The 23399-nt window shown below is 45.3% G+C and overlaps 2 protein-coding genes across 3 annotated transcripts in view; one reads left to right on the forward strand and one right to left on the reverse strand.

The window, feature by feature from the left end:
* The window catches only part of gdh03 (glutamate dehydrogenase 3), a gene marked incomplete at its 3' end in the record, with an annotated part of 135318 nt that overhangs the window by 37326 nt on the left and 74593 nt on the right, over positions 1 to 23399 (forward strand).
* Positions 11855 to 20725, reverse strand: LOC110498952 (uncharacterized). Of its 2 annotated transcripts, XM_036955755.2 has the most exons (6): positions 20123 to 20725; positions 15955 to 15996; positions 15793 to 15884; positions 14993 to 15016; positions 14138 to 14176; positions 11855 to 14026 (listed from the first exon to the last, which is right to left on the reverse strand). In XM_036955755.2, the coding sequence occupies exons 1-6, from the start codon at positions 20604 to 20606 to the stop codon at positions 14006 to 14008; spliced, it is 702 nt and encodes a 233-aa protein (XP_036811650.2). In that variant the 5' UTR covers positions 20607 to 20725; the 3' UTR covers positions 11855 to 14005. The 2 variants fall into 2 exon arrangements, with proteins under 2 accessions (XP_036811650.2, XP_036811651.2); XM_036955756.2 differs by lacking the exon at positions 14993 to 15016 and having other exon boundaries at positions 20123 to 20723.

A 23399-nucleotide genomic window follows, 5' to 3' on the forward strand; every position in this document is an offset into this window, starting at 1 on the left:
TGTGGATTCCTTAGGGGTGTTGGCTGTACGTATGTATGTATGTATGTATGTATGTGTGTGAGAGTGTGAGAAAGTGACACCTACCACGCCTAGGTGTGGCTCCTCTCCATTCCACCTCTGGCAAGACACTCATCTGTTTTAATGTCTTCTGGCGCAGGATCTAAGTGTGTGTGGAGCAGTTAAGGACTTGTCTGTGAATGGAACATTGGGCTGGTTACATGTCATCCTGAAAGATCATTAAAACACTAATGGCTCTATTCAAACCATATCGCTAAAGTTCAGCGTTACCAGTGGTGGAAAAAGTACCCACTTGTCATACTTGAGTAAAAGTAAGGATACCTTAATAGAAAATGATTCAAGTTAAAGGGAAAGTCACCCAGCAAAATCCTACTTGGTTAAAAGTCTAAAAGAATTTGCTTTTAAATATACTTAAGTATCAAAAGTAAATGTAATTCATGAAATATACTTAAGTATCAAAAGTAAAAGTATAAATCATTTTACATTCTTTATATTAAGCAAACCATATGACATGATTTTCTTGTTTTGAACATTTACAGATAGCCAGTGGCACGCTCCAGCACTCAGATATAAATGACAAACGAAGCAGATCGGAGGCAGTAGGGATGACCAGGGATGTTCTCTTGACAAGTGCATGAATTTGACCCTTTTCCTGTTCTGCTAAGCATTTGAAATGTAACAAGTGCTTTTGGGTGTCAGGGAAAATGTATGGAGTAAAAAGTCCTTTTTTTTTTTTTTTTTAGGAATTATTTGATTTTGATTTGATTTAGTAGGATCCCCATTAGCCTACGCCAATGACGACAGCTTATGTTGCTGGGGTCCACCAAATAAAGGAAAAAACGTTACAGACAAAAAACTTTACAATTTACATACGTTTAAAAATGTGTAGTGTATGTGCGTCTATCAGTTACACATACCTGTCAGTACATACACACAACAAGTAGGTCACATGGGGGAGAGGCATTGTGCCGCGAGTTGTTGCTTTATTTGTTTTTTTAAACCAGGTTTGCTGTTCACTTTCTCTATACGAGATGGAAAGGCGTTCCATGCAATCATGTCTCTATATAATATGGTATCATATATTGAATTGTATCATATATATAATAAATAGTAAATTACAGATACCCAAAAAAACCTACTTAAGTACTTTAAAGAATTTTTACTTAAAGTACTTTAGACCACTGAACGTTACAGCGTGATAGAAATTTAAAGGCAATGTTGCCTCGTTGGGGGAGACTGCATCACTGTAAACGCTGCGTATGTCGGCTCAATCTGAAATTACCTTTACATTTATATTGCGCAATCTATGACACCAGTGATACAGACTGAATAGAGCCCTAGGACTGGGCTCAATGACACTAGAGGTTCTACGTTGGCTTTGTTTTCTTCCTGACCTCTTAACCAGTTGCGCTGCGTGGGTAAAATCATTGGGGAGGCCAGGCTGACAGTAAAAAGCCATATTACAACCTACAGCACCAGTCAAAAGTTTGGACACACCTACTCATTCAAGGGTTTTTCTTTATTTTAACTATTTTCTGCATTGTAGAATAATAGTGAAGACATCAAAACTATGAAATAACACAAAAGGAATCATGTAGTAACCAAAAAATTGTTAATCAAAATATATTTTATATTTGAGATTCTTCAAAGTAGCCACACTCTTGGCGTTCTCTCAACCAGCTTCATGAGGTAGTCACCTGGAATGCATTTCAATTCACAGGTGTGCCTTGTTAAATGTTATGGAATTTCTTTCCGCCTTAATGCGTTTGAGCCAATCAGTTGCATTGTCACAAGGTAGGGTTGGTATACAGAAGATAGCCCTATTTGGTAAAAGACCAAGTCCATATTATGGCAAGAACAGCTCACATAAGCAAAGAGAAATGACAGTCCATCATTACTTTAAGACATGAAGGTCAGTCAATGCGAAACATTTCAAGAACTTTGAAAGTTTCTTCAAGTGCAGTCGCAAAAACCATCAAGTGCTCATGAGGACCGCCACAGGAAAGGCAGACCCAGAGTTACCTCTGCTGCAGAGGATAAATTCATTATAGTTAACAGCCACAGAAATTGCAGCCCAAATAAATGCTTCACAGAGTACAAGTAACAGACACATCTCAACATCAACTGTTCAGAGGAGACTTCGTGAATATATTTTATTTATTTTATTTTACCTTTGTTTAACCAGGTAGGCAAGTTGAGAACAAGTTCTCATTTACAACTGCGACCCGCCAAGATAAAGCAAAGCAGTTCGACACATACAACAACACAGAGTTACACATGGAGTAAAACAAACATACAGTCAATAATACAGTACAAAAACAAGTCTATATACAATGTGAGCAAATGAGGTAAGATAAGGGAGGTAAAGGCAATAAAAAGGCCACAGTGGCGAAGTAAATACAATATAGCAATTAAAAACACTGGAATTGTAGATTTGCAGTAGGTGAATGTGAAAAGTAGAAATCCTGGGGTGCAAGGGAGCAAAATAAATAAATACAGTCGGGGATGAGGTAATTGTTTGGGCTATTTATAGATGGGCTATGTACAGGTGCAGTGAGCTGTGAGCTGCTCTGACAGCTGGTGCTTAAAGCTGGTGAGGGAGATAAGTGTTTCCAGTTTCAGTGAATCAGGCCTTCATGGTCAAATTGCTGCAAAGAAACCACTTTTAAAGGACACCAAAAATAAGAAGAGACTTTCTTGGTTCAAGAAACACGAGCAATGGACATTAGATCGGTGGAAATCTGTCCTTTGGTCTGATGAGTCCAAATGTGGGATTTTTGGTTCCAACCGACGCAGATTAAGTGAAGGGATGATCTCTGCATCTGTGGTTCCCACCGTGAAGCTTAGAAGAGGAGGTGTGATGTTGTGGGGGTGCTTTACTGGTGACACTGTTCAATTCAATTCAAGGCACACTTAACCGGCATGGCTAACACAGCATTCTGCAGTGATATGCCAGCCCATCTGTTTTGAGCTTAGTGAGACTATCATTTGTTTTTTTAACAGGACAATGACCCAACACACCTCCAGGCTGTGTAAGGGCTATTTGACCAAGAAGGAGAGTGATGGAGTGCTGCATCAGATGACCTGGCCTCCACAATCATCTGACCTCAACCCGATTGAGATGGTTTTCGATGAGTAGGACCGCAGAGTAAAGGAAAGCAGCCAACAAGTGCTCAGCATATGTGGGAACTCCTTCAAGACTGTTGGAAAAGCATTCCAGGTGAAGCTGGTTGAGAGAATGCTAAGAGTGTGCAAAGCTGTCATCAAGGCAAAGGGAGGCTACTCTGAAGAACTCAAATATAACATATTTGTTAAACGCTATATTTGTTAAACAAAGTGTTTAAATATTTGTTAAACGCTTCTTTGCTTACTGCATGATTCCATATGTGTTATTTCATAGTTTTTATGTCTTAAGATAAAAATAAAGAAAAACCCTTGAATGAGTTGTTGTGTCCAAACTTTTGACTGGTACTGTATACGTAACAAAATACCTGTAAAAAACTCAAATGTAAAACAAATGTACTTTTGTCCTCCGGAGAGGGGAGTTGGTGGATGTGCCAATAATAATTGACTGGTACTGTATATCTCGTGATAATTGCATTATTTGCTCTATAACCTGTTAGTTCATATTCCTTGAGGCCTAAGGCTGAGACAATAAGAAGACACATTGTCCAGAATAAATTCAACCACACCTTTGTTTCATCATAAAACCGGAGAGCAACCTAATTGCTCCTGTAAGTTGCTCTGGATAAGATTGTCTGCTAAATATATATATTTTTTAAAGTATGACTCCAATGCACCATGCCAGTTAGTTAACATTAGCCTACTGCATCTACTGTAGCTACATGTTGAACTTCCATCCGCACAGGCCAGGAGCACAATGTATGAATTTATGGTTGGATTAGAATCAGAGTTATAATTATTGGCCAGTACGGAGAATTAAACAAAAGTTCAAATCCCTATCTCCATCCATGGATCATTTAGAAAAGGGCTGATTTTAGCTAGCTAACCACCGGAGGACAATGACACAACGAGATGCAAAAAAAAAATTACATTTTTTCTTCTCATGAAATGTGATTGGTGTGAAGCCAAATCCAAGCTGGCTTCCCTTGAAACGTTTTTTTGGTGCACCAGGACCATTCACATCTGAGCTCACTCAGTTTACCTTAATGCTGATTTGCTGTATATTATTATTTAAATGTTATTTATCATGGGAGGCCAAATGCTCGCTTGCTTCCTTTGCATTCAATGCTACGGGTGACAACAATGTCATACTCTTTATGACCAGACAGAATTTGAAAGATGGCTACACATACTGAGACAGAGGGGCACTGTTTCGTTCACTCTGATGCTTTCTCCGGTGAGATACATTCAGCCTCTTGCGAATTGAAGGAAATTTATGAAACACAGAGAGACGAAAGATATATTATTTAGAATGTTTTTTTTTCTTTTTTTCTTGGTCAATTCTTTGGGGAAGCCTGGCTTCCCTTGGCCTACATGAATACACACCACTGCTCTAGACCTCTCTGTGAGTCTGTCAGCTCCCAGCATGCCGAGGGAGGGAGTTGCTTCATACAGTACCTGTAGGGGAGGACGAAGAGCCTGACTAAACCCCTGGTGCATTACGTGCGCGCGCGCGCGCGCACACACACACACACACACACAGAGTTTTGTATTGCTGTCCTTGTGGATACCAAAGAATTGATTCCAATCCAAAATCATATTTTGGATTGGGATAAAAGGAATGGGATAAAAGGCCCAGCCTTTTTTAAATCCAGGACATGGGAACATAACCAGGCTCTCCCTCCCCGGGGCTAAACAACCTCCAATCGGCCACCGAAGGGATGGTCACCTTCGGAGCATTAGAACCATGGTTCTGAAGGACCCACAACCCTCGAAACAGCCCATTTCTAAATATCCGCACGGGTCTAGAAGTTTGCCAAACGTTCCCGGATCTCTAGGACATGGTTCTCTGTTTGTCGAAACCCAGGTTTCTCAAATTTCCCCGGTACATGTCTAGTCCATCTGGAACTGAATGGGGTTACTATAGGGCAGGCCAATTGTCGACATAAGCCCTGTCACCCGCATGGCTACCGTGTTGCTCCACCAGATGGGGTCAAATCCCCAACCCCCGTTTTGGTCTTTAACCATTAATAACTCGAAAAAGTAAATGTCCAATCTGGATGGGGTTTTTTTGCATGAAAGGGCACACCTAGATGCACATTTCCATGTAATCAAAACCATTTTTCAATAACATTATATGATATAATTTTGTGTTAGAAGGTGATTGAAATAAGTACAGGGGGTGGGAGGAATAGCTTCCGGGTAGACTGGTCCTATTCGACCAAGGGTAACTGTAGTCCATCACGAGAGAAGGTACCCGTCCAAATTGGAACCTCTAACCCCTCGGGAAGTATTTTGAATCATTTTCTGAAAAATTGGAGTACACGTTTCTCTCCAGCTGTGCACCTGGTGATTGAACGGGTTACCAGGTGCTCATTTTTTTAAATTGTTAAAAATGCCTTTAGGAGGGTGGAAGGGCTCCATGCATGGGATGGGATGGGAGCACCCCACACCCGGGCCCAGCCAATAGAGGGCACCCCTGATCATTTTGGAAGGTTTTTAAAAAATCTTCAGAAAAAGTCCAAACATCAACAGATTGAACGGGTTACCAGGTGTTGATGGGGGAAATGGCTCCAGGGGCCAGCCCTTGCCAGTAGGCCAAAAAAAAGGGGGGACAGAGCAGCCAACCTCCACAGAGGCTGCCTGCTCTGCCCCCTTGAAGGACAGTGGAACTACAGACCTCCAGGCCTCTAGGCCTACACTCCCTGCCTGGGTCAACACCCCTCTCTCTGGGCCTGAGAGTATAGCATACTCCCTGGAACTACGGACCTCCAGGCCTCTAGGCCTACACTCCCTAGGTCAACACCCCTCTCTCTGGGACTGAGAGTATAGCATACTCCCTGGAACTACGGACCTCCAGGCCTCTAGGCCTACACTCCCTAGGTCAACACCACTCTCTCTCGACATAAGTCCCAGCCGGGGCCACCCCCCATTTTAACCTCACCCACCAGGAGAACTGGGGCACCCACACTTAAGCACCCCTCCTCGGACACTAAAGTATACAGCTACCCTGTCAGGAACCACGTGCACCTGGTAACCAGCTCCGCTGTCACGAACCACATGCGCCTGGTAACCGGCTGACCCACCCGCTTTCCGCTCAGAGACTCCACACATATGTCCACACATATGGGTTACCAGGTGCTGGTGGAACTTTCCAGCCTTGTCTCCACCTTCACTAGCCTGCTTGCCCTCTCTCTCTCTCTCTCTCTGGGCCTCTGGCCTCTCGTACTCTGGCTCCTGGCCCTTCTCTGTGCACCTGGTAACCGATTAGTAAAGAAGGAGGAAGGTGGAGGAAGACGCCTTCCGTCCCCGACAAAAGCTTAGATCTGACTTGGAATAGATCGCAGCAAATGAGCTGCTCTGCTACTTACATAACCCTGACCCAAAATCAGGTAATCTACGAGTAACATGACAGAGGCTGTTCACCTTGGAGACCTGCTGCAGATTTGGGTACGGCCTGGTGCGAGATTTACACCCTCTCCCCTGGATTTTCAAGGGCCAGTGAGAGCTCAACGGACGCCGCCGGAACCACAACACTTTCCAGGGCTTGGGCCCCTCTCTCGGGGCGAACCCACTCCAGGGAGCCCCGCCATTCACAAAGAAAAGATAACTCTCCCCGGGGCTCCCGCCAGCTTTTCTGGGATCGGTTGCGTTACCGCACAGGACGCCTCACGGTGCCCGTCTCCGCCACTCCAGATTCGGGGACCGACTGACCCATGTTCGACTGCTGTTCACATGGAACCCTTCTCCACTTCGGCCTTCCTCCAGATAGTCTCGGCGCTCCGCCAGGGCCCGCCAGGACCATCCAATCGGTTTCACTGTACTGGCCATGTGTACTTAGACTTGCATGATACAAGCATATGCTACTGGCAGGATCAACCAGGTAGCACCTCGCAACATAGAGATTCTACCTGGGCGCACTAAGTGGAGAACAGCCAGGTCACGGTCCTACCCCGTGACGGGAGGAGGCCCTGGTGCAATCCACCGTGCACCCAGTGGGAAGCCCTGAACTGCCCCTGGCCGATGCCACGGAAGCCGGGGCGCCGCTCGAGAGGTCTTTGTCTAGCTGGAGGGTTTAGTAGGAACCGCACAACCGAGCCAACAACAGGGTTTGAGAAACAGGGGGCGGATGGAAATGGCTTCAGGGTGGGCTGGGTCCTTTGCGAGGGTAACTGTAGCCCATCACGAGTGAGGGCACCAGTCCAAATTTGTGACCTCTTGCCCCTTGGGAAGTATTTTTTATAATTTTCTGAAAAATCAGAAAAATGGTCTCAAAAATTCTAAGTACACGTTTCTCTCTTTCGCTCCAGAGACTAAGTCTAGCTGTGCGCCTGGTAATTGAATGGGTTACCAGGTGAACATTTTTTAATGCCTTTAGTGGGCTGCTGGAGGTCCATTACCGGGTAGAGAGTACCCCACACCCGGTCCCAGGTAATAGAGGGCACCCCTGGTAATTTTGGTTTTCCCCCAAAAAATCTGTAAAATTACTGTCCAAACTTCTATCTCATTACATTATGTTCAGCTGTGCACCTGGTGATTGAACGGGTTACCAGGTGCTAATTAAAAAAAATGTTTTAATGCCTTTATGGGTGTTCCAGGGCTCCATGCCTGGGTAGGGAGCCACTCCCATTCATTATTGTCCACAAGGGGGTGCCACTGGCCATTAACTTCTTATGGCTGCAGGGGCACTATTGAGTAGCTTGGATGAAAGATGCCCAGAGGTGCCCAGAGTAAATGGCCTGCTCCTCAGTCTCAGTTGCTAATATATGCATATTATTATTAATATTGGATAGAACGCACTCTGAAGTTTCTAAAAATGTTTGAATGATGTCTGTGAGTATAACAGAACTCATATGGCAGGCAAAAACCTGAGAAGAAATCCAAACCGGAAGTGAGAAATCTGAGGTTGGTATATTTTCAACCCAGGCCCTATTGAATTCACATTGGGATATGAATGAAGTTGCACTTCCTATGGCTTCCACTCGATGTCAACTGTCTTTAGAAACTTGAATGAGGCTTCTACTGTGTTGTGGGACTAAATAAGAGCTGAATGAGTCAGCTTACTGGCAGAGAGCCATTTCCTGGTCACTCGCATTCCACATGATATCGACTTGCAAAGGAATTCTCCAGTTGGAACTTTATTGAAGATTTATGATAAAAACATCCTAACGATTGATTCTATACTTAGTTTGAAATGTTTCTTCGACCTGTAATATAACTTTTTGAAGTTTTTGTCCGAGGTTTTGTCCAAACGCATGAGCGTTTGGATATGTGTACCTAACACTAACAAAAGTAGCTACTAGGACATAAATAATGGACATTATCGAACAAATCAAGCATTTATTGTGGAACTGCGATTCCTGTGAGTGCATTCTGATGAAGATCATCAAAGGTAAGGGAATATTTATCATGTAATTTCTGGTTTCTGTTGACTCCAACATAGCAGCTAATTTGATTAATCTTCTGAGCGCCGTCTCAGATTATTGCATGGTTTGCTTTTTCAGTAAAGTGTTTTAAAAATCTGACACAGCGGTTGCATTAACCTGTTGCATCTCTAGGGGCGCTATTTCATTTTTGGATAAAAAACGTTCCCGTTTTAAGCGCGATATTTTGTCACGAAAAGATGCTCGACTATGCATATTATGCATAAGAAAACACTCTGAAGTTTCAGAATCTGCAAAGATTTTGTCTGTAAGTGCCCCAGAACTCATTCTACAGGCGAAACCAAGATGATACGTCAACCAGGAAATGAGCAGAATTTCTGAAGCTCTGTTTTCTAATGTCTCCTTATATGGCTGTGAATGCGACAGGAATAAGCTTAGACCTTCTGCCGTTTCCCCAAGATGTCGGCAGCATTGTGACGTATTTGTAGGCATATCATTGGAAGATTGACCATAAGAGACTACATTTTCCAAGTGTCCGCCTGGTGTCCTGCGTCGAAACTGGTGCGCAAAGCCAGGTGCAAGTATTTTTCCATTTGATAGAGGGGAGAAACCATGCTTCCATGAACGATATATCATTGAAGAGATATGTGAAAAACACCTTGATGATTGATTCTAAACAACGTTTGCCATGTTTTCAGTCGATATTATGGAGTTAATTTGGAAAAAAGTTCGCGTTTTGAGGACTGAATTTTCGTTTTTTTTTGGTAGCCAAATGTGATGTATAAAACGGAGCTATTTCTAATACACAAAGAATCTTTTTGGAAAAACTGAGCATCTGCTATCTAACTGAGAGTATCCTCATTGAAAACATCAGAAGTTCTTCAAAGGTAAATTATTTTATTTGAAGGCTTTTATGTTTTTGTTGAAATGTTGCGTGCTGGATGCTAACGCTAATGCTAACGCTAAATGCTACGCTAGCTAGCTACTTTTACACAAATGATTGTTTTCCTATGGTTGAGAAGCATATTTTGAAAATCTGAGATGACAGTGTTGTTTACAAAAGGCTAAGCTTGAGAGATGGCATATTTATTTCATTTCATTTGCGATTTTCATGAATAGTTAACGTTGCGTTATGGTAATGAGCTTGAGTCTGTATTCCTGATACCGGATCCGGGATGGGGAGATCAGAGAGGTTAAGGAGAGGCATATCTATAATTCCATGTGTATAACTTGTATTATCATCTACATTTATGATGAGTATTTCTGTTGAATCGATGTGGCTATGCAAAATCACTGGATGTTTTTGGAACTAGTGAACGTAAAGCGCCAATGTAAACTCAGATTTTTTTATTTAAATATGAACTTTATCAAACAAAACCTACATGTATTGTGTAACATGAAGCCCTATGAGTGTCATCTGATGAAGATCATCAAAGGTTAGTGATTCATTTTATCTCTATTTGTGCTTTTTGTGACTCCTCTCTTTTGCTGGAAAAATGGCTGTGTTTTTCTGTGGCTTGGTGATGACCTAACATAATCGTTTGTGGTGCTTTTGCTGTAAAGCATATTTGAAATCGGACACTGTGGTGGGATTAACAACAAGACTACCTTTAAAACGATATAGGATACATGTATGTTTGAGGAATTTTAATTATGAGATTTCTGTTGTTTTGAATTTGGCGCCCTGCACTTTCACTGGCTGTTGTCATATCATCCCGTTAACGGGATTACAGCTCTGAGAAGTTTTAAGACATTTTTATCCACCAGCACCTGGGAAAAAAATGAAGTGCAATGAGAGAGAAGTTGGACTCTATGTTCAGCTGTTCACCTGGTGATTGAACGGGTTACCAGGTGTCGATGGGGGGATGGCTCCTGGAGCCACCAGGGCTGGAATGGGGCTCTATACACAAGTTGGGGGAGACCCCATGGGGGGGCCCACACCCCCCCACCAAAGGCACCTGGGAACACAATGTAATTCAATGACAGAGCTATGCTGAAAAATGTCCTGCTTTCACTCCAGAGACTATGTCTAGCTGTGGTGATTGAACAAATTACCAGGTGTCTCCAGATCTCCATGACCCTGGGCGTACTCTCCCTGCCCTGCCCTGCCCTGCCCTGCCCTGCCCTGCCCTGCCCTGCCTGCCTGCCTGCCCTCTCTCTCAGCCTGTCACTTCAGCTCGGTGCATCTGGTACCCTATAACACCCTGGTTATTCAAACCCCCAGGCCTCCATACATTCTCAACCGTGACCAAATGACAGACAAAGACAAGGGTGAATTTCAAAGAAATTTACTTTATTCATCAGTGAATCGTGGATTGTCCCTCAATTTGTGACGTTATGAGTTAAATTGTGGTACCGGTAGTGCCGTGCCTGCGTTTCCAGGGAGTGACACATAACGTCACAACGGCCACGGCTCTGCGGTCTCTAACCGACCCTTGATTAATGTTCATTGTAGCAACGCTTCGTCGAAGTGTACCGAAGGTCACTACAGCGTTTGCGAAATTTTGCCCTGTGCGCTGTCTGGGTCTGCCGCTCCATCTTTGCCAAGCAGAGTAACACCTTTCTAATCCCACTGGCTGTAGCCCGCAGACTCATCGGTCGGAACTGCAGAAGATACTTCAGAAAACTTCGGACATCGGCCCGATAGATTTTTAACGTGGAGGGTGCCAAACCACGGTCTTCACGTTGGCTATACCACTCAGACACATGTCTATAATTAGCCAGGGAACACAGTCCTTCATCGGCCTTGCCCTCTGACATAATGCGGAGGAATTCCCGTACTCGGGATAGACTGGAGCGACTATTGTCATTACGTTTGACAGAAGGGTTTTTACCCAGAATGAAGTGTTAATATACGGTCAATATCTCATATTTTTCAACTCGCTTCCGGGTAGGACCCCGACCTTCAATAGTGGATGACTCACCGTCGACCTCATCACTGTCGCTATCCGTTGAAGTCCCCCGGGCGCAGCCTTGTTTCCTCGGTTCCGAACAAAAGGTCCCCACCACCTAATTTTCCTTGTTATACTATCCTTGTGAGGAATTCTGGTACCCACAAGGATAGTTAAAGAAACACACACACAAACACAAACACATGCACACACACACACACACACACACACACACACACACACACACACACACACACACACACACACACGCGCACACACACACACACACAACAAACATTGCTAAGACTTGCAGAGAGCATAGAAAATATCCAGGATGGCACCACATTATCTCCATGGTAACATACTGTAGGCCATACATACTGTTATAAACTGCATAATAAGTAATAACTCAAAAGGGAAAATGAAGACTGGCACAAGTTTGGATTTCAACAAAACTGTCTTTAATTCACTGGTACTGTTTATAAAATCAGCAAGTCTGCTTCGATGCCAACTTAAACAAGGTGTGAGTGTGTTTGTGTATTATTTCTGTGTGTTTGATGAGTGTACTGTGTGTATGGATTGTGAGTTTGTGCGGGTACGTGTGTGTGTGTGTGTGTGTGTGTGTGTGTGTGTGTGTGTGTGTGTGTGTGTGTGTGTGTGTGTGTGTGTGTGTGTGTGTGTGTGTGTGATGTGTGAATATAAGAGTGCTGGATAAGGCAACATGCAGTAATCAGTTTCCATTGACCTCAAAGTAATAATACACACATACCTGCTCTATAATACAGACACTGATGCTGGACCGACCTGCTGTATATGTAACAGACACACACACACAGAGACAGACACACACTTTGTACCGGCACCTGGCAGACCTGTTTTAGTCTCTAACGTTACTTGCTGACACAGGGAAGGGCGGGACACACTGAGTGACCGGGCAGAGGAAGCCTCTGAGTGGCTGAGATGGTTGACAACAGGAGCAGTTGACCAATGACAGTAGAAAATTTGCTATTTTTTGTGGGAATCAAAAATCGATTTGGAATATACATTTCCCAGCATTCCCTATGCGTGATGCTCGTCTATTCTACCTATCTGTCGGACTATTGCTTGGTATTACTATGGCAACAACATATTTTCACAAGTAATCATCATTCTGAATCACTTTCTGCTTTTCTCCCTTCCAACTCTGCCAGTCGACCCAGGCCATATCTAGAGCCAGACTAAACCCAGGCTAGACCAAAACCACTGTAGTGTATTATGTATATCTTCTGCTGTTATGTGATTCCCAGTGGTGGCAGGGGCGTTCTTCCTCTCACACACACTAACAGTACATGTGTATTGCTTTCTGTCTCAAGACATATTGTTTTGATATGCCGGGTAGTGTGGTGTTAACACACAGTTAACACACTATCTAGGATACACCCACACTACACCCCCAGGTGGCAGCTGGCAGGTCTAGGTGCTGAGCTAAGCCTTGAAAAGAACATCAGGTGCAGCCAGTTGGGGTGATTGGCTGTCTGGGAGAAAGAGAGGAGGCCGGAAGCCTCTCTGACGGCCTTTTGTTTGTTTCTTTGTGTTAGTTAACTTCTTTATTTGAGGATGCCTTTTTCTTGTTTCGTTTTTGTACACATTTATGTTTCACCATCTGAACAAGTAATAATCCACTTGGACTGGATGGTCAAGAGGTCAAGAAGGAGCTGGCCCTGGACTTAAGGTAAGGTGGCTGTCTCCTGGGCGCACGTACATTCAACACCTGGTCACATACGCTTCCTTCTCATATCGATGCACACATCAAATCAGGTTACAGACCAGTAAACTATGCCTAAGACCCCTTGACTTAACAAGTGCAACAATATAAGCCGGCTAGTTAATTGGTTTTAATATGACCCTGTTACATGTGTGATCAAACACACTTCAACACACACACACACTCTCTAATTCATTGCACATGTCCCTACAGCAGCATCTCATGGACAGAACAGCCCTGAACTGGCCTACTACCTGACACGTCTAACAGAGACACACACACAAGCATCCAAACTACGATACATCTCTCTGTGGTTCTGTAGTCCTGAATAATCATCACAGCTCTCGTGTGTGTGTGTGTGTGTGTGTGTGTGTGTGTGTGTGTGTGTGTGTGTACGTGTGTGTGTGTGTACGTGTGTGTGTGTGTATTGTTGCTGTGTGTGTGTGTGTGTGTGTGTGTGTGTGTGTGTGTGTGTGTGTGTGTGTGTGTGTGTGTGTGTGTGTGTGTGTGTGTGTGTGTGTGTGTGTGTTTGTGTGTGTGTGTGTGTGCGCAGGCCTCTTGATAGAGTACTGGGTGGCGATAGGGAGAACATAACACTAGGGCGAACAACATGACGACAACGACACAAAGGCAGGGAGCTATACAGGAGAGGGGGAACAGAAGGGGGCTGCTAGGAGCAACAGAGGGTATCAGGGAGGGCAAAGGGGGTATCTGGAAGAGTCTGTATCGGTTTTGGTTCCATAAAGTCACAAAAAAAGAAGTAGAACATCTGGAAGTCTGGAACAGCAGGGTGAGGGTAGCGAGCGACCAAACGGAAGGCTGGGGAGAAGAGATCCCTGGAATGACTAGTAGCCGCCCTGAGAGCCCTGCGAGTGAGTGAGAGGGAGCGAGAGAGGGAGTATCAACAATCATGTCATGATATCACCATCTTATGCATAAAGAAAGTAACAGAAAACGTGTGGTTCGTTGTCACTTACCTCTCCTTCTCCTCCCTGCTCCATTCCTCCATATTCCGCCTACAGAGAGAGAGTTTACGTAAGAGTAGGGAAGGAAGAAAAGGAAGGTGGGATGACATGAGAGGTCTAGGGTCTCAAGCAGTGAACCATGTTCATGTGATGAGTAACCTTGCCTGAGACCTGAAGACTTGTGTTGGCTCCTAGACCTGGTACCTAGGCTTTGGTGCGTTGGGCTAGCACAATCGTGCGGCGTGCAGACGCCGTGGCTTCAAACCCAGTAGGTTACAGCTACATCAAGCACATTATCCCTTATGTCATGCTTATGACAGGGTTAAGTATGATACAGGGCCACTCAGTCCCAGTCTCTGAGCTGAAGTGTCTAATGAGGCGGAGGTTAGCATTCCATAGCTAGCAGAGTAGATGTGATGGCGCCCTCCTTGAGACCTGAAGTAATGTTGCCCCAACCAACCAAAGCCATTCTTTTTGTCGGCAGTCGTTAGCATGGCACAGGAACAAACTCTGTTACACTCTTTTTCTGTGCACCCTAACCAGAGGGATCCATTCAGAGTAAGTGCATGTCCATATGCTACACCAGAGATGCAGCGTCATTATCTATATTACACCTAGCTGAAGTAGAACACAGTTAGACATGGTTATGGAGAGGGTTAGGAGAGGGTTAAAACAGGTTTATAATGTAACCCCAGGTCCTAACAGCACACTAGGCAGTCAGTATTTCAAAGCCCCCTTAGGAATGATATGTGCACTTAGGGATGATCTATGTTAGGCGGAATCATGCAGCATTCCCTAGCCAGCCACCCCGCCATAACCTATAACCTCTGAACCCCCCCCCCCTTCTCTCTCTTGCCCAATAGGCACCTCGTATACAGGCTGAGGCTCCTCCTACCAATGGATCGTAGAGGAAACAAACACAACAATAACAACAAAGGGTTAGCAGCACAACGCCAACACAGCACTGCTACAATTGCAAAGTAAGCGCACAAAATAGAAGCTATATCAACACACAATATCAACACTCTCAGCACACACACAATAGCATCGCAACACAACAGCATAGCAGGATCACAACAGTAGGACATCAAAACTGGCTGCCACACACAGAAAGGTGCCAACACACAAAGTAAAACACACCTTCGCACACACACACACACGATTCACAACACAGCAGAAAAACACAGACCTCTTCATATTGGGAATGTGGAGTGAGTTATAGGCCTACCGTCAAACCTAATTTGCCTGGACCTCTGAACCACTGGCTATTAGAGGAGCTGTCATTACCGTCTGTCTCTGTGCTGCTGTACTGTATTAAATAGCGCCACCACGTGGTCAAGCAGCAGACTGTTCGCAGGCAAAAGCACTACTGTCTGAGCCCAACTGAAGGATTTAGACACTGTTATGATTGTTGATGCTGCAGTCATGTTGTTGCTCAACCTAGTTGTATTTCTCATTCTATTGTAATCGTTTGAAAAGGGTGCTGTGCCACCTGACTGAAGGTCTCACGATGCCAGAAGCCTGGGCTTTCATAGGCTACCTGAATGACAATGTCAAGTTTGGTGTCTAGTTATTAGTATGTTGATCACTTGAATATTCTTGTTCACATTGACCTGTCAGTCACTAATTGATCAATCATTCTTTCATCTGTTGTCATGGTAACTCACCGCCTGTCCGGTGTTCTCCATGCCACCCTGCGAGAGGTCAGCTCCGGCAGCAGTGGGGTCCCCGACGATGTTTGCCTGGTCGCGGTTAGCAACTGACACAAAGAGATCGATCAGTCAGTTAAAAAATCTATCCGATCCCACAAGAATGTGTGTGTGTCTCACCTTTGTTTACTCCTGCGTCCATTCCCTCCTTTGTCTTTGAACCTGAAGACAGGCGAGACATCACAACATGTCAACAGATCAATATATTGCAATCACATTGCAATGGATGCCATGAAACATGATCAGGGATCAGTTTTGTGATTAACTATATAAACGCAGCCTAAGAAGTACTGTGTTAATGAAGGAGTGCAGCAAACAGAAATCTGTTGTGACCGTTTAGTATTGTAAACTCAGCAAAAAAGAAACTTCCCTTTTTCAGGACCCTGTCTTTCAAAGATAAATCGTAAAAATCCTAATAACTACACAGATCTTCATTGTAAAGGGTTTAAACACTGTTTCCCATGCTTGTTCAATGAACCATAAACAATTAATGGACATGCACCTGTGGAACGGTCGTTAAGATACTAACAGCTTACAGACGCTAGGCAATTAAGGTCACAGTTATGAAAACTTAGGACACTAAAGAAGCCTTTCTACTGACTCTGAAAAACACCAAAAGAAAGATGCCCAGAGTCCCTGCTCATCAGGGTGAATGTGCAAGGAGGCATGAGGACTGCAGATGTGGCCAGGGCAATAAATTGCAATGTCCGTACTGTGAGACGCCTCAGACAGCGCTACAGGGAGACAGGACGGGCAGCTGTTCTCGTAGTGGCAGACCACGTGTAAAAACACCTGCACAGGATCGGTACATCCGAACATCACACCTGCGGGACAGGTACAGGATGGCAACAACAACTGCCTGAGTTACACCAGGAACGCACAATCCCTCCATCAGTGCTCAGACTGAGAGAGGCTGAGAGAGGCTGGACTGAGGGCTTGTAGGCCTGTTGTAAGGCAGGTCCTCACCAGACATCACCAGCAACAACGTCCCCTATGGGCACAAACCCACCGTCGCTGGACCAGACAGGACTGGCAAAAAGTGCTCTTCACTGACGAGTCGCGGTTTTGTCTCACCAGGAGTGATGGTCGGATTCGCGTTTATCGTTGAAGGAATGAGCGTTACACCGAGGCCTGTACTCTGGAGCGTGATCGATTTGGAAGTGGAGGGTCCGTCATGGTCTGGGGTGGTGTGTCACAGCATCATCGGACTGAGCTTGTTGTCATTGCAGGCAATCTCAATGCTGTGCATTACAGGGAAGACATCCTCCTCCCTCATGTTTTGCCCTTCCTGCAGGCTCATCCTGAAATGACCCTCCAGTATGACAATGCCACCAGCCATACTGCTCATTCTGTGCGTGATTTCCTGCAAGACAGGAATGTCAGTGTTCTTCCATGGCCAGCGAAGAGCCCGGATCTCACGTCTGGGACCTGTTGGATCGGAGGGTAAGGGCTAGGGCCATTTCCCCCAGAAATGTCCGGGAACTTGCATGTGCCTTGGTGGAAGAGTTGGGTAACAGCAAGAACTGGCAAATCGGATACAGTCCATGAGGAGGAGATGCACTGCAGTACTTAATGCAGCTGGTGGCCACACCAGATACTGACTGTTACTTTTGATTTTGACCCCCCCCCCCCCCCCCTTTGTTCAGGGACACATTATTCGATTTCTTTTAGTCACATATCTGTGGAACTTGTTCAGTTTATGTCTCAGTTTTTGAATCTTAAGTTCATACAAATATTTAAACATGTTAAGTTTGTTGAAAATAAACGCAGTTGACAGTGAGAGGACGTTTCTCTTTTTTGCTCATTTATTGGGTGAGGTTGTAGTAGCAGGCAGAGCACTGGAGGTGGCAGTGTAGAATTCAGCAGCATACTGTATGTCACACTGTAAAATCCAAATGGATGATATTATCTTATAAGTACGCTCCTCCATAGACAGTGTTTATCTGATGCTACAGTATGAAAGGTTCCTAGGCTGATTAAATAGTAGTTATGCAACCAGCTGGATAGAGGGAAAAAGAGAGAGGGAGGGGGTATAGAGAAAGTGGGAGGGGTATAGAGAGAAAGGGAGTCTATAGGGATCTCTTTCACATACATGACACACGTTTCCATAGCACACAGTTCATTGGAGATGCACACTCTCGCTTTATCTCTATCTCTCGTCCCCCCCTTTCTCTCTCCTCCACAGTCTCAGAACTGCAGATGCCTCGCTTCCTCCTCCATTTTGCTTCCTCTTTTTTTCTCTCCCTTCTCGTTCCACCTCGGTCTAATTTCTCTCTCTTTCTCTCTCTCTGCACGCTCCCCGTAGTCTGTGAGCCACGTGCCGAGCTGCGCAGTACTGCAGCAGACATACACCAATACACACACCCATTTGCAGCGTGGCTATGACACAGCTTCCTTCTCTGAGTCAGAGGAGCACCCCTCCTGGGTACGGCCTCTATCTAGCATATCCGACTGCGTGTGTGTCTGTCTGTATGTGCGTAGGACCTGTCTGTCTGTCTACACTATCCAGGCCAAGGACCAAATACAGTGTTTTAGCTGTAAGGTTTACTAGCAGGGTTTACCCCTGAGAGAGAGAGAGAGAGAGAGCGCTCCTCTTCAGCCAATGACCTGTGAAACGGCCGTACGCTCCATAGGACAGAACACACACACCGCCACACGCACACTTCTGCTCCAGTAAGCTCTGAGTGGACGACCTTGTTAGCGAGGAGGTGCATTCTGCTTTTGCATTTTGTGATAGAAGTAATAATCCACACGTGATTCGTTCCGATTGGACCGGCTCTGCTCCTTTTAATGGGCTAACACACACACACACATTCACACACACACTCTGCGGAGGTCATGAAGTCTCAGTTGATAGATTAGATGCAGTAGGCGATCAGGGACACTGAGCCTCTACAATCCACTGAATACATTTCTCTCTCTTTCTCTAACTACAGCTCCTCTTTGTCCACCTCTCTATCCTCTACCTCCATCCACCACTCGCCATTCCCCTCTCTATCCCCTACTCTGGCTTTATCCACCTCGCTCCCTCTCTTTCTCCATCTGTTGATCTTTAAGCTGCTAGCTCTATGACATAACACACCCCCCCCCCCCCCCCCGCCCCCTCTCTGTATCTCTCTCTCCCTTTTAATTGTAAATTGGCATTGATTTGGCTATGAATGAATGTTGAATTGAGCCATTAAAGATTGCCCCCCCCCCCTTTCTTTGTCTCTCCCCATCACTCCCTCTCTCTGTTCCCTAGTTGTAAAGGGCATATACTCTGAAGGGGGAGGAAAGTAGTTAGTCATCAATGGTCACACACTAGCCAGCAGCACGTGAGGACACACACGCATGCGCATACACACCACACAACACACACGGGGGCGAAGAGAGAGGATTGCTGCAGTGCTCCATGTCCCTGATGCCCCGCCCCCCAGCCACAAATAATACAAAAACACACACACACGTTTCATCAGGTCCATCACGTTTTTCTGTCTGTCTTGATATTCTGCAGTGTTAGCTGTAACTGTCAGAATGACGGGTCTGTGTGTGTGTGTGTGTGTGTGTGTGTGTGTGTGTGTGTGTGTGTGTGTGTGTGTGTGTGCATGTGTGTGCGCGTGCCAGCATGCATACCCTGTTCCTACCCCAAACCCTTTGGCCCTCACACAGGCTAACCTTGAGCTCTGACGCACAAATACACTCACACACACTGGTGAATCCCCTCACAGAATCCCCTCTCACAGTACTGGACCCTATCTATTGACCTGGTGGTAGCAGCCTTGGCATGGTCTTATCTTGATTATGACATGTTATAGCGCTCTTGTGAACTGCTGCAGTGCCGCCACACTATCCCCCAATGTCACACTACATCTTTCCCTCTCTCCGCTCCTCTCGTCTAGTTCCCTCCCATTTTCTCTCTTCCTCTCATCCACTCATTTTTCCTCTTCGTTTTGCTCATCACTCTCCGCTAATTTATTTTTCTCTGACTCTTATTCATAGAAATGTACGCAGTCTACTCTCTTGATCCTCCTCTCTTTTTCTTATTCCCTCACTCAATGTCTTCCTATCTCTCCATCTACTCTTTCCTCCATCCTTGTCTCCACCACACCCCAGCTCTCTCTCTTTCTTCCCCCTCTCCTCCTCCTCACTCTCTCTCCCTCTCTCTCTCTGCACCAGTTCTGCAGTATTCTGCCTCTGCTCCTTGGCAACCACCTCCCCTTCTTCTCACTTCTCACTGTAACTGTCCCAGACTGGTGCACCCACGGGAGCCCTTTTAAGCACACACACAGACACACACACAAACACTTACCTACATACATGACCCCCTCCTTGGTCTTGGCGGCTGCCCCCTCCACCCCAGCCTTAGTCTTCTCTGCTGCGGCCACCACCCCCTCCTTAGCCATGCTGAACCCTCTCATCAGTACATCCATCCTGGGATAGGTCTCTACTGGGCTCCCCTGCTCCGAAACGGGCCTGCTGGCTGGGCTGGTCGCACAGAGTGTGTGAGAGAGACGAAGTGTGTGTGTGTGTGTGTGTGTGAGGAAGAGATTGTGTGTGTGTGTGTGTGTGTCAGTGACTTCTTCTCCAATAGCGCTGCAGAGAGAGCGATGTAGAGAGAGAAAGAAGGAGAGAGGACTGCACAGCAGGGCTACAGGATGCAGACTGAGAGAGAAGAGGAGCGAGCTACCGAGCAGAGAGAGGAGAGAGGAAGAGAGAAATAAAGAGAGAGCAGGCGTGCGTGCGATGGAGAGAACGAGAGACAGAAAGACACAACCTGCTGGATGCTGCAGCATATTTAAGTCACGCTGCAGCCAACCCCGCCCCCCCCCCCCCCCCCCCCCCCTTCTCTCTCTTCCCTCTCACTCACACTCGAAGAGCGACCTCAAGCTGGCTGACTCCATATTTAATGCGCAGGTTGATCTGTCTGAGATACGTTTAATGTGAAGAAACTGATAAGAAATGCATTAGATGAAAAAACAAATAGATTATAGAGATTGTTGAGATTGCTGGGGTTCTGAACAGAGAATAAAATATTTGCGATGATTCTTCAGTTTTATTGATCAGTTATATTGTCATATTATTAGCTGAATCTACAGTGTGCTGTGACATCACCTCTGACCTCACTCAGCTTCCACCATGTTCCTCACATCCGGGGGGGGGGGGGGGGGGGCAAAGACATGGTGGAAGCTGCCTTACACCACTCCAATCAAAGAGGGTCCAGTTCAATCCTTTTAAATCCATGCATGGGGGGTGAATGAGTGCACACTTTGAAGAAGTGAGAAATGGACCATAGTCATTAGCTTGGTCCGTTTCTTTCTCTGGGTTGTGTGAAGAATGCTGACTCACCCCTGCACCCCCTCTTTAACCCACCCCCCCTTATGAGCTGTTCTCTTAAATCTATCTAGATTCAATCCGCAGAACGTGTCCGTGGTTGAGACACTCCCTCCAGTGACCATAATACACACTGCATCATGACACAGCAGATCCATGGAATCAATCCCCCCCCAGCCCCCCCAAAAAAAGGACACTAAGGACTTTCCCAGCCAAGTTAGAAGATGCAACATCATCACTTGCCCTGTCTCCCGCTTTCATCTCCTACAACTCTTTCTCCGCCCTAACATACAATGCATTCGGAAAGTATTCAGACCCCTTGACTTTTTGTTACAGCTTTATTCTAAAATGGATTAAATATTTTTCCCCCTCATCAATCAACACACAATACCCCATAATGACAAAGCAAGAACAGGTTTTTTAGGATTGTTTGCAAATATATAATATATAAAAACAATGAAATTACATTTACATAAGTATTCAGACCCTTTACTCAGTACTTTGTTGAAGCACCTTTGGCAGCGGTTACAGCCTCGACCCTTCTTCTATGACGCTACAAGCTTGGTACACCTGTATTTTGGGAGTTTCTTCCATCTCAAGCTCTGTCAGGTTGGATTGGGAGCGTCGTTGCACAGCTATTTTCAGGTCCCTCCAGAGATGTTTGATCAGGTTCAAGTCCGGTCTCTGGCTGGGCCACTCAAGGACATTCAGAGACTTGTGCCAAAGCCACTCCTGCGTTGTCTTGGCTGTGTTTAGGGTTGTTGTCCTGTTGGAAGGTGAACCTTTACCCCAGTCTGAGGTCCTGAGAGCTCTGGACCAGGTTTTCATCAAGGATCTCTCTGTACTTTGCTACTTTTATCTTTCCTTCAATCCTGACTAGTCTCCCAGTCCCTGCTGCTGAAAACATCTCCAAAGCTGCCACCACCAGGCTTCACCGTAGGGATGGAGGAGGGTTTCCTCCAGACGTGACACTTGGCATTCAGGCCAAAGAGTTCAATCTTGCTTTCATCAGACCAGAGAATCTTGTTTCTCATTGTCTGAGAGTCCTTTAGGTGCTTTTCGGCAAACTTCAAGTTGTCTGTCATCTGCCTTTCACTGGGGAGTGGCTTCCGTCTGGCCACTCTACCATAAAGGCCTGATTGGTGGAGTGCTGCAGAGATGGTTGTCCTTCTGGAAGGTTCTCCCATCTCCACAGAGGAACTCTGGAGCTTTGTCAGAGTGACTATTGGGTTCTTGGTCACCTCCCTGACCAAGGCCCTTCTCCCCTGATTGCTCAGTTTGGCCGGGCGGCCAGCTATAGGAAGAGTCTTGGTCGTTCCAAAAGTCTTCCATTTAAGAATGATGGCGGCCACTGTGTTTTTGGGGACCTTCAATAATGCAGACATTTTTTGGTACCCTTCCCCAGATCTGTGCCTTAACAGAATCCTGTCTCGGCACTATGGACAATTCCTTCAACTTCATGGCTTGTTTGTTTTTTTTGCTCTGACATGTACTGTCGTCTCTCAACTTCTATAGACAGACAGGTGTGTGCCTTTCCAAAACATGTTCAATCAATATGATTTACCACAGTTCACTTACTCTGCATCTCAAAAAGACAAGAATCTCAATTTTGGACTCATGTCCATTACTCATGTTTCTTAACCTAGCAAGCATCTTCTTCTTTTTGATGTCCTTTAGTAGTGGTTTCTTTGCAGCAATTCAACCACGAAGGCCTGATTCACACAGTCCCCTCAACAGATGTTGAGATGTGTCTGTTACTTGAACTCTGTGAAGCATTTCTTTGGGCAGCAATCTGAGGTGCAGTTAACTCTAATGAACTTATCCTCTGCAGCAGAGGTAACTGTGTCTTCCTTCCCTGTGGCGGTCTTTACGAGAGCCAGTTTCATCAGAGCTTGATGGTTTATGTGACTGCACTTGAAAAACTTTCAAAGTTCTTGAAATGTTCTGGATTGACTGACCTTCATGTCTTTGCTTATTTGAACTGTTTTTGACATAATATAGACTTGGTCTTTTACCAAATAGGGCTATATTCTGTATATCACCCTTACATGTCACAACACAACTGATTTGTTAATTGAAATGTATTCCAGGTGACTAACTCATGAAGCTGGTTGAGAGAATGCCAAGAGTGTGCAAAGCTGTCATCAAGGCAAATGGTGGCTACTTTGAAGAATCTCAAATATAAAATCTATTTTGATTTGTTTAACACTTTTTTGGTTAATACATGATTCTAAGTGTTATTTCATAGTTTTGAT

The sequence above is a fragment of the Oncorhynchus mykiss genome, chromosome 20 (assembly GCF_057628025.1).
Source record: "Oncorhynchus mykiss isolate SJ-2025 chromosome 20, ASM5762802v1, whole genome shotgun sequence".
Lineage (NCBI taxonomy): Eukaryota > Metazoa > Chordata > Actinopteri > Salmoniformes > Salmonidae > Oncorhynchus > Oncorhynchus mykiss.